This window comes from Chlorella variabilis, assembly GCF_000147415.1.
Source record: "Chlorella variabilis unplaced genomic scaffold CHLNCscaffold_21, whole genome shotgun sequence".
Taxonomy (NCBI): domain Eukaryota; kingdom Viridiplantae; phylum Chlorophyta; class Trebouxiophyceae; order Chlorellales; family Chlorellaceae; genus Chlorella; species Chlorella variabilis.
Window position 1 is genome coordinate 649,177 of NW_005435067.1, and position 14,032 is coordinate 663,208.

Genomic DNA, 14,032 nt, shown 5'->3' on the forward strand with positions numbered 1-14,032 from the left:
CATGTGCATTGATGCAGCCACCTTACATACTGTTTGCACAACGCCACAGCAGGCGCTGGCGCGAGCGCTAAGCCTGCACGGGGCTCACACGAGCCGCGTCTGGCGAGGCCTGGGCAACAGAGCGGGGATCGTTTCACATTTTGCTGGAGCTTGTGAGAATGGGGGGAAAAATTGCCAGATAAACAGTAACAATGGGTCACGCAGTAGTAATGGGCCTGGATGGGAGACGCGATACTAACGCTAGCAGAGAGAGCAGGGGCAAGGGGCACTGGTGTTGGGCACACCAGCGCCACGCAGTGTACAACACATCATGAGATTTAGCACATCACGTGATACAGGGGCAGGGCATCAGATGGCGCACCTCTCAAGCGGCGGCCATGCACGCAACCCTGGTGCAAGGTGGGGGCGTCGGAAAAATCTGGGTCGCCGCGGCAGCAGCGAGGGGGTCACGACGAGGGGCGCCGCACCAGCTGCAGACAAAGCTGGCAGGTGATGACCACAACTGACTGGTGCATCCCTGGGTCCCCGGGCTGCATCCAGACCTCGTCAGACCTATCCAGATGCCGCAGGCCTGGTCTGATAGCAGGAGGGGCGATCAGGGGTCAGATCAGAACTCGTGGTATGACTTGGTCATATCCACCCGCACCAGCGCCGCCAGCAGGCTGGCATACTGCGGAAGGAGCGGGCGGCAGGGGAGGGGCAGGGAAGACACGCCAAGGCAGGGTAAGGTGTGCGCCAGGAGCGACGCCGCTGCAGGGTTTCAGCGCTGGCAGAGCTGGTGGGCACACAGTGGCAGCAGGCGCAGCCCTGGAACGCCAGCACGCGTGCCTTCTGCCTGTCGCCGCCGCATAGGTCCGCCAGGGCCTGCAGGGCGGTGGGGAGCCAGGCAACAAGGGAGGCATGTACCGCCCAGCCTACCCGTGGCATGAGCGACAGCATGGGGACGGCATGGGGCAGCCGACATGGCAGGTTTGCAACCGGCTGCCCCACTGGCCTGCGGGTGCTCCTTCAGCCCCACCAGGCGAGCCGCCTTGAGCGCCTTCTTGTCGCTGAACGGGAACAGCTCCTCCCAGGGCTGCTGCGCCTGCACGGGAGGCACAGCCAGGCCATCACGCTGCGCCGCGCTGGGCGAGCAGGCGAGGCAAGAGGCGAAGTGGCGCAGGCAAGAGTGGAGGGCCGGTGGGCTGAGGGGCCCCTTCCATGCACTGAAGTAAGGCTGGCACATGTGTGGAACGCTTCCAGCTCAGCTGGCTCAGTTGGCAGGCTTGCCTGGCGAAAGAAGATGTCCACAGCTCCATCCCCCGTGCCCTTCAGCTTCTTCAGCAGCGTCCGCTCCTGCGCAGGCAGAGCGCCGCGGCGGGGGTGAGCAGCTCCGGCACGCACAGTCAGAGCGGCAGGCTGTGGGGAGCGAGCGGGGAGCACGCTGTCATCGTGGTCGGCTGGCGCAAGACTGTCCTGCTGCTGGCGCGGCCGCTGCTGTGAGCACCTGCTGCGCGTTGTTGCCCGCAGCAGCGCGCAGGGCAGTCAGATCTCCCTGGTACAGCTGCACCATCGCCTCAGCGTTCTCCACCAGGTATGCCGCCGCTTTGTCGTCTGCGGCAGGTGGTGCCCGAAGTCGTACCGGCAGTGGTACTGGCAGAAACTGGAACTCGGCGCTCAGGGGCTGCTGTGGATCAAAGGCAGCAGGAAGCAAGGAAGCAGGAGGCAAGGAAGCAGGCAGCTGCCTGCCCAGCACCGACGGCGGACAGCGGGCGACAAGCCCAGGCCAGGCCAGTCGCAGGCGGCAGGGCAGAGGGGTGCTCACCGGGGCGGTCGTAGCCGCCGGCCGCCAGCAGGCTGCGCACGCGCTCTTCCCCCGCCGTGCACACCGCTTGCGGGGTGGTCAGCCCCGCGGCAAACAGCTGTAGGCAGGCGTTCAACGCTGCGCAGGGCAGGTGGGGGTGAGGACGGGGCAGGCCGCAGAAGGTGGAGGGGGTGGGGGTCAGCAAACAGGAGACGGCGAAGCGCCACATGGCGAGGAGAGGGAGCTCTGCTGGGACGAGCGGGACCACCCCATGATGCTGCTGGCAGGAGGATGTGTCGCACGCTTATCGACCTTGGGCCATGCTGCGGCGCACCTGCACCCGACTTGATGCGGGCGCTGAACAGGACAGAGGCGCACAGCCACTGCCAGAGGGCTGCGGGGCTGCCGGAAGCGATGTCGATCTGCAGGCAGAGGCAGGATGAGCAAAGGGTGGGGCAGGGCAGGGGAGGACGGGGCAGGGCAGCAGGCACATGCACGGCGGGGCGCGGACAAGTGGGTGTCTTCAACCCGCACACAGGTGTCTTCAGTCCGCACACACTACTGCCCTGCTTGACCACACCCACACACCCAAGGCACCGCACCCCCAAGGCAACCACACACCCACACCCAACCAAGCTCACCTGAAGCTCCTGGCAGAAGCTCTGGGGGAAGCGCTCCAGCAGCCTCTGCACCTTCTCCTCGGCGCTCAGCAGGCTGCCGCGGCTGCCCCTGGCATTCGCTGACCTGCCGCCGCTGGCGGCGCTGCTGCCCGCGGCCGGCGGCGAGCCAGGCACCCCACCAGACAGGGCGGGGCTGGCTGCGGAGCAAAAGGCGGGGGGACAGAGCACGCTGGCTGGCAGCATGCTGTGAGGCGAGGCCGCCGCCGTGCTGGCGTTGGCTGCGGTCGGCGTGGCGGGGGTAGACGTGACGCCGCTGCTCCCGGCCGCCCCTGTGCTGACTGTCACGCTGCCAGGCGGCGACTCGAGGCGCATGCGCTTTACGCTGGGCTGCACGGGCGGCGGCAGGGTGCCCTGCTGCTGCATCTGAGGGGATCGCGGAGGGGCAAGGGCAGGAGAGGAGATCAGAGTAGAGTGGAGGTGTCAACCTTGGACGCGAGCCCCAGCTTGGTGACGAGTTGAGATCTCGACTAATAAACTTTGGAAACAGCCAGGTAGATCGTTTGGGCCCTGCCAGGTGGACATGCCTGGCAGCTGCCGGGGAGCCACCTGATGCCTCTTTCTGTATTGCTTTCTAAGTTCAGTTCAGTTTAAAACTGAAACAACTGCTCTGCCCCGTTTTTCTTTTTCTCTCAGCAGTGAACTTTACAGAGACATCTAGATCTTCCGCTACAGCTCTTGCACTCGACGCCTGCGCCGGCTTCATCCCCCGCATCCGTCGCAGCCGCCGACACGGCCGCCGTGACCGCCGACGCCGTTACCGTGCCGTCGCCCTCGCCGCCCGCCTCCGCTGCAACCTCCACACTGCCGAAGCAGCGCGAGCCGCGCTGCGACCGCGATTCTGCTGCCTGCAGGGCAGGCGCCGCGGGGGCGGGACAGGGCGGGGCAGGGCGGGGCAGGGCTAGGAGCACAATGGCACGCAGGCGGGGAGCGCCACACTGGGCTGCACTCGAGAAGTGGCCAGGCCAGCAGCCAGGCAGGCAGAAGGCAGAGGGATCGCCGCGGCGCAGAGATCCGACGGCGCAGGGGCTGGTGCAGCGGGGCTCACGAATCTGAGCACAGAGGTGTGCATGCCCAGCCGCCGCTCGGCCGCCGTAAAGTCTGCGCTGTAGTACGCCTCTTCGCACGCCTCCCCAGGCTGCTGCTTATGGCCAGGCACCAGGCTGGAGGGCAGCATGCCGCCCCACATGGGAAAGCGAATGAGGAACAGGAGCATGGTCATGCCAAGAGCCATGATGCCCTGCACCAGCGTGTGTACAGGCATCAGAAGTTGGCCGGGCTGCTCAGGCGGGGGGCACCGTCCAGCCGGCCTGGCTGGGCCAGCGGTGCTGCCGCAGCTGCTCTGCAGCGCCACAGCGGCAGGGCAGCGCACTGCACAAACAGAGCACCATCCACTACCAGCCCCACCATGTAAAGGAAGCCCTGGCTCCAGTTGATTTGGCTGCCAGTGAAGAACAAGCCCTGCAGCAGGATGGAGCCTGCAAGCGGCAGCCGGCGCAGCGGCAGCTAACACACGGCACCCGGCAGCTGCCAGGAACAGCAGCCATCATCGCTGTGGGCTGGCGGCGGCTGGCAGGGCACAGAGGAGGGGCAGCCAAGGGCAAATTTCCATCTGCGCACCTACGCTGTTGCCGGAACCGACGATGCCATTTGCGGCTCCCTGCACCGCGCCAGCAGGCGAGAGGAGGGCACGGTGCTGGCATGGAGAGGACAGGCCTGGTTCATGGCGCATGCACTGCCTGCAGCGCTCACCAAGCCTCTTCTGGAGATGAAGGGAATGATGCCAAACGTGGCGCCTGCCGCCGCCGTCACCGTCAGCGCCATGCATGCCACCATGGCCATGCTGCCGCCCAGGGAGGCCCCCATCTGGGACAGGCCGCAGCAGAAGGCGGCTGCGGAGCTCTGCAGCAGGTAGAGCACCCAGAGGCGGCCGCGCATGCCAAACCTGCGGCAGGGAGGCGCAAGCAGGTGTGGCACAGGTCACCAGGAAACATCAGGGCAAGGGGGGATTCTTCTGTGGCCTGTGGCTGGCCTGCCGCAAGGCATGCATTTTGGAAAGCCTGGGGGGCAGATCCTTGCGGTCAATCGATGGGCGACCCGCCCCGAGCACGCCGCACAAGCGCTCCCTGCACGCAGCCGCACCTGCGGGCCGCCAGGTCGGACAGGATGCCGCCCGCGGGCCGCGAGAACAGGTTGACGAAGCCAAACACAGACGCCAGCGCTCCCGCCGCGGTCAGGCTGGTGTTGAATGTGTCGTACAGGTACTGGGCCAGCACTGCAGGCAGGGGGAGCAGGAGGGGACCGGACGGCGCCATCACACCGCTGCCCGCCGCCTCGCCGGTGCGCGGCGTGCAAGCACGGGCAGTGCAGGCGGGCCGCTGAGCAGCCGCCGCCTCGGGCCCGCTCCCCACCATTGTTCATCGTGAGCTCCATCCCGAATGAGAAGCCATAGACGAGGGCCATGACCCAGGTGCGGTAGTTGCGAGCCGCCGACCAGTACTCGCGCGCCGAGTTGGCCCGCTGCATGTCGCCCCGCGCCCGCAGCTCGCCGTAGTTTCCCGCAGGCAGGTCCTGGCCCCACACCAGCGCCTGCGGGTAGGGAGGCGGGGCGTGTGGGGGCTGTGGGTGATGGCGACCTTCGGCGGAGGACGGCCAGGGAGCGGGGGGGATGCGGCAGGGTGGGAAGCGCAGGCTGGCTGGGTGGGGCAACGCGGGTGCAGCTGGAGGCTCAGCTGGGCAGCGAGACCTTGTGCTGTGGGTCACCCACCGCGATGCCGACCAAGACCTGCATCCAGCCGACGATCAAGTAGCAGCAGCGCCAGGCGACAAAGTCGGGCTGGGACCTGGACAGCGCCTGCGGCAGGGGGCAGGGGGGAGGGCAGGGGCAGGGCAGGGCAGGGCAGGGCGTGCAGGCGGTGTGGGGAGTTCCGGGCGCACCGCTGCGCACTGGGCCATGCTGTGGTTGGAGGAGTGATGAATGTGAACGCGTAAGGCCGGGGCGTGCAGCACAGCAACCACCCCCTGCGGCGCCCTGCCTGCCCTCCCACCTCCAGCAAGAGAGGCATGACCAGCTGCACGACACCCCCCGCCGAGTTGCCCCAGCCCGCGGCCACCGCGTTGGCAGTGCCCACAATCCTGCAGGGTGGGGGGGAGGGGGAGTATCCCAGCAGGGGTAGGCGGGAGGCGCACCAGGCCATGCCGCTCTCGAGCCTTCCTGTTCGGGGAGCAGCCGGCCCGCTGCTTCGTTCCACAACACACACCCATAAGGTATAGGGAGTGCAACAGGCACCTGGCATTGAACATCACCGAGCACCAGAACTGGCACAAAGGAAGCCGGGGAGAAGCCGATGAAGAGGCGGGCGGTGATGTAGCCGGTTCCGTCCCCCACCACCGCCATGCCTGCACCAGGCAGGCGTGGCCGGCACAAGGGTCGGAGGCAGAGGGCCCCAGAAGCATGCAGAAGGCGATGCACAGGTGCATTCAAAGGGAGGGAGGATGGCACGGGCCACAGTGCAACATTGCACTGGCACTGCCGCGCAGGCGCGCTATTGCCCCGCTGACCGAAGGAGGCGCTCGCGGTGAGGAGCTGGATGGTGGCGGCGGCGGCCCTCGGCCCCCAACGGTCGCACACGCCGCCTGTCAGCACACGGGAGACTGCAGGGCGGAGCGGCAGGGGTGGCAGGCGCACAAGCGGCGCGTGCAGGCCGTGGGGGCGGTTGCCCTGGCTGGAGGCGCCTGCGCTGGGGGCGATTGCGCAGGCTGCTGCTGCTCCAGCTGCCGGCGCGCCTGCTGCTGGCCAGGCTGCCATGGCGCAAAGACGGGGCGTCCGCTGGCAGGGCCCAAGCCTGCCGGCCTTTGGGAGCGGGGGGCTCTCTCACCGATGGTGCCGCTGACGGCGGCGATACCGGCGGCGGAGACCTGCGTCTTGGTCAGGTCCAGATTGCCGCGGATGACGGGCAGCAGCGGTGCCGCCGTGAAGGTGGCTGCAGCAGGGAGGCGTCAAGCCGGAGCGGGCTCAGGCTGGTGGCACGCGGCTGGCGAGCAGGCCACAGGCGGGAGCCAGACCGCCGAGTGTGGCTGCCGGGCAGGTCTCACCAAACACAGCCATAAAGTGGGTTGCCCATGCCAGGTGGAAGCTGCGCATGTGCGGCGCGGCGGTGCTCAGCAGGCGCAACCGGCAGGCTTTGCCCTCCGAATCGAGCAGCTGCTCGGGTTGGCTGCCGCCGGGGCAGCAGTAGGAGTGGCGGCGACGGCAGTCGGGCGCATTGTCGTCGGCGCCGCCTCCCTCCATTTGATCCTGCTGAAAGCCCATCGTGAGAGGCTGGGATCCCGTCCGTGAGGGTCAACGGTGCAGGGAGCTGGGGCCCGCCGCCATGACGACGCCAGGGGCGGCCGACACGATGGGAGCACGGAAGGCGCTTCCCACAAACCGTTGAATCCACCGCAGCCAAAATGCAGCAAACGCAATTGGGTGCAAGCCGCCGCCAGCGGCCACTCCTCGTCAGCGCAGTGACGCCTTCGTGGGTGGGGTTGGGGAGGCGTCGCAAAAAGGAATCGGAGGAGGGGAGGGAAAGAGAGCGTCTGCAGAGAGCGCCACCAGCCCCACCTGATCCAAGCGGCGCAGCAGGATTCCCGCCAGTACTCGCCCGCCCATAGTTGCATAGTAACCGAGTTGAAGCTTGCGTTTACAACACATCCTGTTCAAGAGCAGAGCAACGCTCCAGAGATGCAGAGTGGAAACGCCCGAGGCGGGGAAGTGCGGCGTGTGGTACAAGGCGGGTGGCGGGGGTGTTGACCCGGAAGGGGAGGCTGAGGTAATAAAATCACAGAGTGCGGGGAGGGGGAGGGAAAGGGGGATGGGGCGTAAGACATGGCAGGCAGAACTGCAAGGGAGGGTGAGAGAAGCTAGTTCAAACTAAAGAATCGCATTGAGCGGGCAGGCGCCAGGGGCGCCGCCGGGGGCAGGGCACAAGGTGATTCCAACCAGAGCAAACACAAGGGGAGCCGGGGAGCCTCGCAACGCGGGGGCAGCCGCAGGCTGCTAGGGTGAGGCCGTGGCGGGTGGCTTGGAAGCAGCAAGCAAGGGTGGGTACATACGGAGAGTGATGTATACGGTCGGAGGGCAGGATGCGAGAGGGGGTGAGTTTGTGTGGGTCCACCTGAGCCAGGGCCGGCTCCAGCTGACCCCGGCCAGCGGAAGCGCAGCGCCCTCAGACGGCGGTGGCGGTGTTGGCCTTCTCAGTGAGGTCGGCCGACAGCTTGGCCAGCTGATCCTTGAAGCCGCGGTTGGACCGCGACTCGGAGGCCCAGTTGAGGATGGCGCGGTGCAGGCCCTGCTCCCGCTCCGCTGCCGTGTAGTCGCGGCTGCGGGGAGGGAAGACGGAAGAACGGGCGGGGGCGCGGGGAGGAGCGGGGTCAGCACAGCACAACACAGCGGGTGGCAGCCTGGCGCAGAGCAGGCGGCACAGCTGGCAGCAGCGCGGTACGGGCAGCCGGAGCAGGCGGTACACGCAGGCGGTACACACCTGTAGTACTCCTCCTCCGTGATGTCGGGGTTGCCGCGGGTCAGCATGCCGCCCCACATGGGGAAGTGGATGGTCACGAGGGTGGCGGTGACGGCGATGATCATCACGCCCTGCGGGAGAGGGAGAGGGAGGGAGGAGGGGTCAGGAGGAGGCGGGTGAGCGTGGGCTGGCAGCGTGGGCAACGGACAAGGCGCCGCGAGCAGCAGGCGGGCTGGGCCCGTGCTGGCGGAGGCAGGCGCGGAGGCAGGCGTGGTGGCGGAAAGGCGTGCGCCTGCCGCGCGGCGGCGCTGTTGCGCGAGCAGCGCACTCACCATCCACTTGAAGCCCTCGGCGGTGCTCATGTTGGTGCCGGTGAAGAAGAGGGCCTGGGTAACTGCGGAGCCGGCATTGCCGCCGGCGCCGATGAGGCCCGAGGCCACACCCAGTCCGCGGCGGGTGATGAAGGGGGCGATGCCGTAGGATGCTCCGCAGCCCATGGGCACAAAGATGGACCAGAAGGCGACCACCATCATGGTTAGGCCCAGGGAGCTGTCACAGTAGAACATGGCAATGGAGCAGACGCCGCCTGGAGGGCACAGGGATAGAGCAAGAGAGGCAGGGCGGGCAGCAGGGTCAGTCGGGGCACGTGAGGAGCGCGGGATGGAGGCTGGCGGCGGGCCGGGGAGGCGGGCGCGCCCGGGCTGTGGCCGGCGAGCAGGCAGGCTGGGCGTGAGCGCAGCGCTGGCGCCGCGCGGCCACCCACCCAGCGTCTGCACGATCCACAGGTTCCACAGGCGGCCGCGCATGCCGTACTTGCGGGCCACCAGGTCAGAGGTGATGCCCCCCAGGGCGCGGGCAAACAGGTTGGAGAGGCCAAACACGGCGCCCAGCACGCCCGCAGTGTGCAGGTCCATGTCAAACTGCAGAGGCGGGGAAGAGAGGAGCAGGCGACGGCGAGGTAAAGGCGCGCTGGGCGTGGCGCTGCCTGCCCTTGGAACAGCGCCGCCGCCACCACCACCGGCAGTTCCAAGCTACAGTCCAGCGTGGTTGAGCTCAAAAGGCGGCTCCCCTGCCCTCCCCGTGCCCACCTGGTCGTAGAGGTACGGCGAGATGTTGTTGTCCACTGTCAGCTCCACGCCAAAGCAGTAGCCGTAGGTGAGCACCATCACCCAGGTGCGGTAGTTCTTCACCGCCGCCAGCAGCTCCATATGCGTCTTGGCCTTGTCCTTCTTGCCTGCCTTGCGCAGCGCGCTGTAGTTGCCTGCGGGGCGGAGGGGAGGGGGAGCGGGCGGGGTGAGGGAAGGGTGAGGGAGCAGCTGGGGACCCGGCCGGCCGGCAGGCAGCCGGTCGCTGTGGGATGGTGCAGGCAAGGGGCCCACGGCAGCAGCGGCAGCGGCAGCCCAGCCCATCCTCGACGGCTCACCGTCGGGCAGGTCCTGGCCGAAGACCAGGACGGCGAGGCCGATGAAGATTTGCATCCAGGCGGGAATGAAGTAGGCGCAGCGCCAGGCCACGAAGTTGGGCTGGCTCTTCTCGATGCCCGACAGGATGTAAGGCATGATGAGGTGGGTGAGGCCCGCGCCCATGTTGCCCCAGCCCGCGGCCACCGCGTTGGCAGTGCCCACAATCTTGGCATTGAACAGCACCGAGCACCAGAACTGGCAGGCCACAAACGTGGCCAGGGAGAAGCCGATGAGCCTGCGGGGCAGGGAGGAGGGGGGGCGGCGGCGGTGAGCGGGCTGGGTCTTTCAGGCAGCTCTGGGGCAACGCCGGCTGCTCCAGGGGCAATGACAGCTTGGAAGCGGATGACAGCGGGTCGGTGGGCCGACTGGCGGGCTGGCAGGTCAGGCTGGCCTGCCGCAGGCGGCGGAGAGGGAGGGCATGAAGGCATGAAGGCGGGAAGGGGCTCACATGCGGCAGGCGATGAAGCCGGCGGAGTTGGAGACGGCGGCCATGCCAAAGGTGGCGCAGGAGGTGAGCAGCTGCAGCACGCCGTGGCCGTAGCGGGGGCCGTACGAGTCGCACACTGCAGGCGGGGAGGGGGGTGTTGAGGCGGGAACAAAGCTGGAGGCTAGGGACGGGGCTGAAGCCGGGACCCGGGCCAGGCCGGAGCCGCTCATGCAGCCGTTCATGCAGCAGGCGCTTGCGGCAGTGCAAAACGAGCGGCAGGAGGCCCGGCTGCGCGCTCTGCTCACCTGCGCCCAGCAGGATGCGGGAGAAGACGGCGCCGGTGACCGAGGCGATGGCGGCGCCGGAGATGTCCTGCTTGGTGAGGTCCAGGTCATCGCTGCGGCAGGGCGGGCCCAGAGGAGATTAGCTGGGGGTCGGGGCGTGTTGGCAGGTGCGGGGCAGGGAGGAAGATGGGAAGAGCTGCTCCCTGCAGGCAGCAGGCGGAGGCCAGGGCCCCGCCTCCTCCCTCCCCACGAGGCAAGGGCTGCCTGCCCAGCGCCCAGCCTTGGAGGCTCACCGGATGACGGGCATCATGGGCGGGGCGGCGAAGGTGGCGAAGAAGGCGATCATGAAGGACATCCAGTTGAGGTGGAAGCACAGGTGGTGAGGGCGCTGGAAGCTCCAGATCTTGAGCACCTTGGACCTGCGGGGAGGAAAGAGGGAGGGAGGAGGGAAGGACAGGCAAGGGGGTCAGCAGCCAAGGACAGAATGCCTAGACAGAGTGCGCAGGGTGCCACCGAGCAGGGGCTGGCCCGTTGCGAGGGCACAGGGCAGACCCTGGCACTGCTAGGGCAGGAGGGCAGGGGCCGGCGGGGCAGGGCAGGGCAGGGGTGCTGCTGGGCGGCGGCGGTGGCGGCGCGCTCACTTGTTCTCACTGTCCACTGGTACGGTGAAGCGAGGCACGTCCTGGTCTGAGCCGTTGTCGGCACCCACATCGGTGTACTCCTTGCTGCCGCTGGTCTTGGCAGACGGGATCTGGACCCCGTGGGCACTGTCGTCGGCCATGGCGGGCAGCTGCAGCAGGTGAGGGAGCTACCAGGGCAGGGTGAGCGAGCGAGCGAGGCGGCGGCGAGCGGCGGCAGGGCGAGGGTGGCCGGCTGCGCCACAGCGTGGCTGTGCGGCAGGGCGTGCGTGAGCGGCAAATGGCGAACAAGTGCTGGAGGTAAGCCCTAGGGCTGGGGGCTCGCCGTGCTGCCAGGGCACTCGCCCGGCCCGCCAGGCGGCTCGGCAGCGGCACCGCCGGCGGCAGGCATGCACGGCAGGGTGGAGCGTGCCGGGCGAGGTGCAGGCGCCCACCTGTGTGTTTGTGTGTCCTGGCAGCGCCTGGCAGTGGTGTGGGGCTGTGCAGGTGCTCGGTACCCGGTGGGGCCGAGGTGTGCGCTCACAAGCTGGTGAGGCAAGAAGAGAATAGGTGCTGGACGGGCATGGCAGCGTGTTATCAGGCCAGCAGCTTGGGGCCAGAGCTGGGGGGCGAGCGCAGGGGGTGCGAGAAGGGCGCTCTCACTCCGAGCTGGCAGAGACTGCCCCGTGGGTGACCCCTTGACTCGAGCTCGCCCCTCGCACTCTGGCCCCGTTTGCGCAGCCCATTAGGGCGGTGCGCTCCCAATTCACCACTTGTATCCTCCCAGCCCCCAGCCTTGGCCGAGCACCTGCAGCTACCCCGCCACCATGCTCCGCGCCTCCCTCCTCCTCGCCCTCCTGGGCCTGTGCAGCCTGGCCGCAGCGCAGCAGAGTGAGTCGCCGGCCCGCCATGCTGCAACACACCGACTGGCTTGCTGAGCGCGGCGGCTTGGCCCGCCGCCGGGTCTCGCACACAGCCCAGTTGCCCAAGCTGCAGCAGGCGCCGCGGCGGCAGCTGCCGAGCCAGGCCGCCTCGGCGTGCCGCGGGAGCTGCCGGCTCCTGCTGGCCGCTGCTGCACAGCCGCGCGCTCACCCTCTCCTGCCTGCCCTGCCCGCCGCGCCCCGTTCGGTTGCCGCCTGCAGCGTACTCGAGCGTGCAGCCTTCCAACTACACACTGACGCTGAGCTTCACTCTGGACGGCGTCACCACCACCCCCGCGCCCTGCACCCAGTTCGACCCCTCCACCTCCACCTGCCTGCCCCAGGTGAGCCCCCCTTCCCCGCCCAGCAATACCGCCAAAGGCAGGCGACACGCCGGGCCAGGCCCACACGCCCAGCGCGCCTCCAGACACACACTCCATGCGCTTGCTGCCTGCCACCGCCTTGGTGCCTCTCCCCCGACAAAGCGCCGCGCCCCCCCCTGGCACGCGCCTGCCTCCCCGGCTGCTAACCCCTCCCCACCCTCCCCTGCCTCGCCCCGCAGGGGTCTGTGCCCGACGGCGACTCCATCACCATTGCCTACTCGGGCCCTGCCACCCCCGGCAACACCGTCTCCCTCATGTTCTGCTACTCTAACACCTCCTCCGTCAACCGCGCCTGGCGCAAGTACAACGCAGTGATCTCGGTGAGGCCCCCTGCCCCTGCCTGCCCCTCGTTGGCACGTCCTGCCCGCGCTCCTGGCTGCGTGCCCGGCTGGCTGCTTATGAGGCCCCTCTGCGGCGCCTGCCCTGCTCTGCCCGGGCCACCCCGCCACGCACGCACGCATGCAGCCCACCGGCTCGCCTCCGCTCCCAAACACGCTCACCGCCCGCCCGCCTGCCCGCTTGGTCCTGCCGCAGGAGGACAAGAAGTGCAACGTGGCCAAGCCCTTCAAGACCGGCCTGCCCACGGGCGAGGGCAGCTTCAAGTGGACGCCCGGTGAGCTGGCACGCGTGCTGAGCTGGCGCGCGCGCTGAGCTGGCAGGCCCCGGCACACGATGGGTGGCGGGACATCCCTTGGCGCAGCCCTCCGAGTCGCCGGTTCCTTTTGGGCCGCCCCGCCGGCCTCCGCCCCTCCGGCCTCCGCCCCGCCGCTGTGCTCGCCCGCTCGCCGGCTCACCCGCCGCCCTGCCCCCCCTCGCGTTTGCCCCCCCCGCAGGCCCCAACTCCGCCCCCTCCACCTACCAGATCCAGCTGCTGGAGGTGGTGGCCGGCTCCGACCCCACCACGTATGCGGCCAGCGGCAAGAGCGAGGGCTACTACCAGATCATCCCCATCGACAGCCGCCCCACGTGGCTCATGGCGCTGGTGGGCGTGTTCTGCACGGTGGGGCCCATCACGCTCGCGGGCTTCTTCACCTACGAGAAGATCTACAAGAAGGACTGAGCGGCGCAGCCACCACGCGCGCGCGCAGACGGCGCCTGCTGGGAGCGGCGGTGGCGGTGGCGGCCTGCCTGGCTCCGCACGCCGCTTGCCACCCCGGCATGCCATCAAGCAGCTCCCCCTCGAACCCACCGCGCACCCCATGGCGCAAGCCCTCCACAACTGCAATCAGCTCCCTTCATTCCATTTACTGCCCTCTGCCTTCCCCCCTCGCGCCTCCTATTTCGTTGTTGTTATAACACCTAGCACAGATGTATACTATACCTCTTGTCTCTTGCACCTGGCCGCCGTCGCCCCTCGCGGCACCCCTTGATCCCGCCGGAGCACCCGCCACCACTCCTCCATCCGGCCCTCTGCTGATATCCCCTCCTTGTCACGGGGGCATCAGATTCAGTCTACCACACCAGCAACATGTAATTTGCCAACTGACACAGGCACGAACACCCTCCACAGGCACAGACACCCCTCCCAGCGCTTTCCAACCCCACCGCCCAGCTCATGTCTCATCTAGCAAACTAAACAGGACAAACCGCCACGCAAGAAGGAGAGTGATTGGCGTTATGAGAAGGGCAGCGCTGCTGCTGTTGCTGGTGGCTCTTGCCTGGGCCTCCTGGCAGGTGGAGGCCCAAGGTCCCAGGTGTGGTGGTGGGCGTGGGTGGCAGGCACAGAGGGCAGCAGGCAGTGGTTGTGGGGAGAGCCCGCTGGGGCCTGGCCCACGAGCATCCAGCTGCCTCTTCCGCCAGCGACCCGGCAGCGGTCACAACCTTGGACTGCAGCACCATCTCGAATTGTGTGCTGGGTGCAGTTTGGAGATACCTGCGCCCGAGCCCAAGCCCGAGCCCCTGCAGGAAGAGGAAGAAGACCTGCGCAGGCCCCGCACAGCGGGCGTAGTGGGATCGGCCGCCGCCGCGGCGCCG

At 68.2% G+C, this 14,032-nt stretch overlaps 3 protein-coding genes across 3 annotated transcripts; 1 reads left to right on the forward strand and 2 right to left on the reverse strand.

The window, feature by feature from the left end:
- Positions 1-607: 607 nt before the first annotated feature.
- On the reverse strand, positions 608-6,772 carry CHLNCDRAFT_138674 (hypothetical protein; the record flags this gene model as incomplete). The annotated part of the gene is made up of 21 exons (XM_005844729.1): positions 608-670; positions 787-864; positions 1,019-1,084; positions 1,291-1,335; positions 1,487-1,593; positions 1,805-1,921; positions 2,118-2,205; positions 2,425-2,826; positions 3,150-3,308; positions 3,509-3,700; positions 3,868-3,938; positions 4,081-4,120; positions 4,213-4,405; positions 4,603-4,735; positions 4,872-5,049; positions 5,228-5,314; positions 5,508-5,595; positions 5,721-5,859; positions 6,022-6,114; positions 6,339-6,443; positions 6,556-6,772. The coding sequence occupies 21 exons, from the start codon at positions 6,770-6,772 to the stop codon at positions 608-610; spliced, it is 2,661 nt and encodes an 886-aa protein (XP_005844791.1).
- Positions 6,773-7,670: 898 nt separating this feature from the next.
- On the reverse strand, positions 7,671-10,919 carry CHLNCDRAFT_26630 (nitrate transporter; the record flags this gene model as incomplete). Its single annotated transcript, XM_005844730.1, has 10 exons — positions 7,671-7,824; positions 7,986-8,095; positions 8,297-8,550; positions 8,728-8,884; positions 9,053-9,225; positions 9,388-9,662; positions 9,876-9,990; positions 10,160-10,251; positions 10,432-10,557; positions 10,780-10,919. The coding sequence occupies 10 exons, from the start codon at positions 10,917-10,919 to the stop codon at positions 7,671-7,673; spliced, it is 1,596 nt and encodes a 531-aa protein (XP_005844792.1).
- A 663-nt stretch (positions 10,920-11,582) lies between these two features.
- Positions 11,583-13,118, forward strand: CHLNCDRAFT_138676 (hypothetical protein; the record flags this gene model as incomplete). Its single annotated transcript, XM_005844652.1, has 5 exons — positions 11,583-11,646; positions 11,898-12,019; positions 12,238-12,378; positions 12,593-12,671; positions 12,892-13,118. 5 exons carry the CDS (start codon positions 11,583-11,585, stop codon positions 13,116-13,118), a joined length of 633 nt encoding a protein of 210 aa, XP_005844714.1.
- Positions 13,119-14,032: the final 914 nt, after the last annotated feature.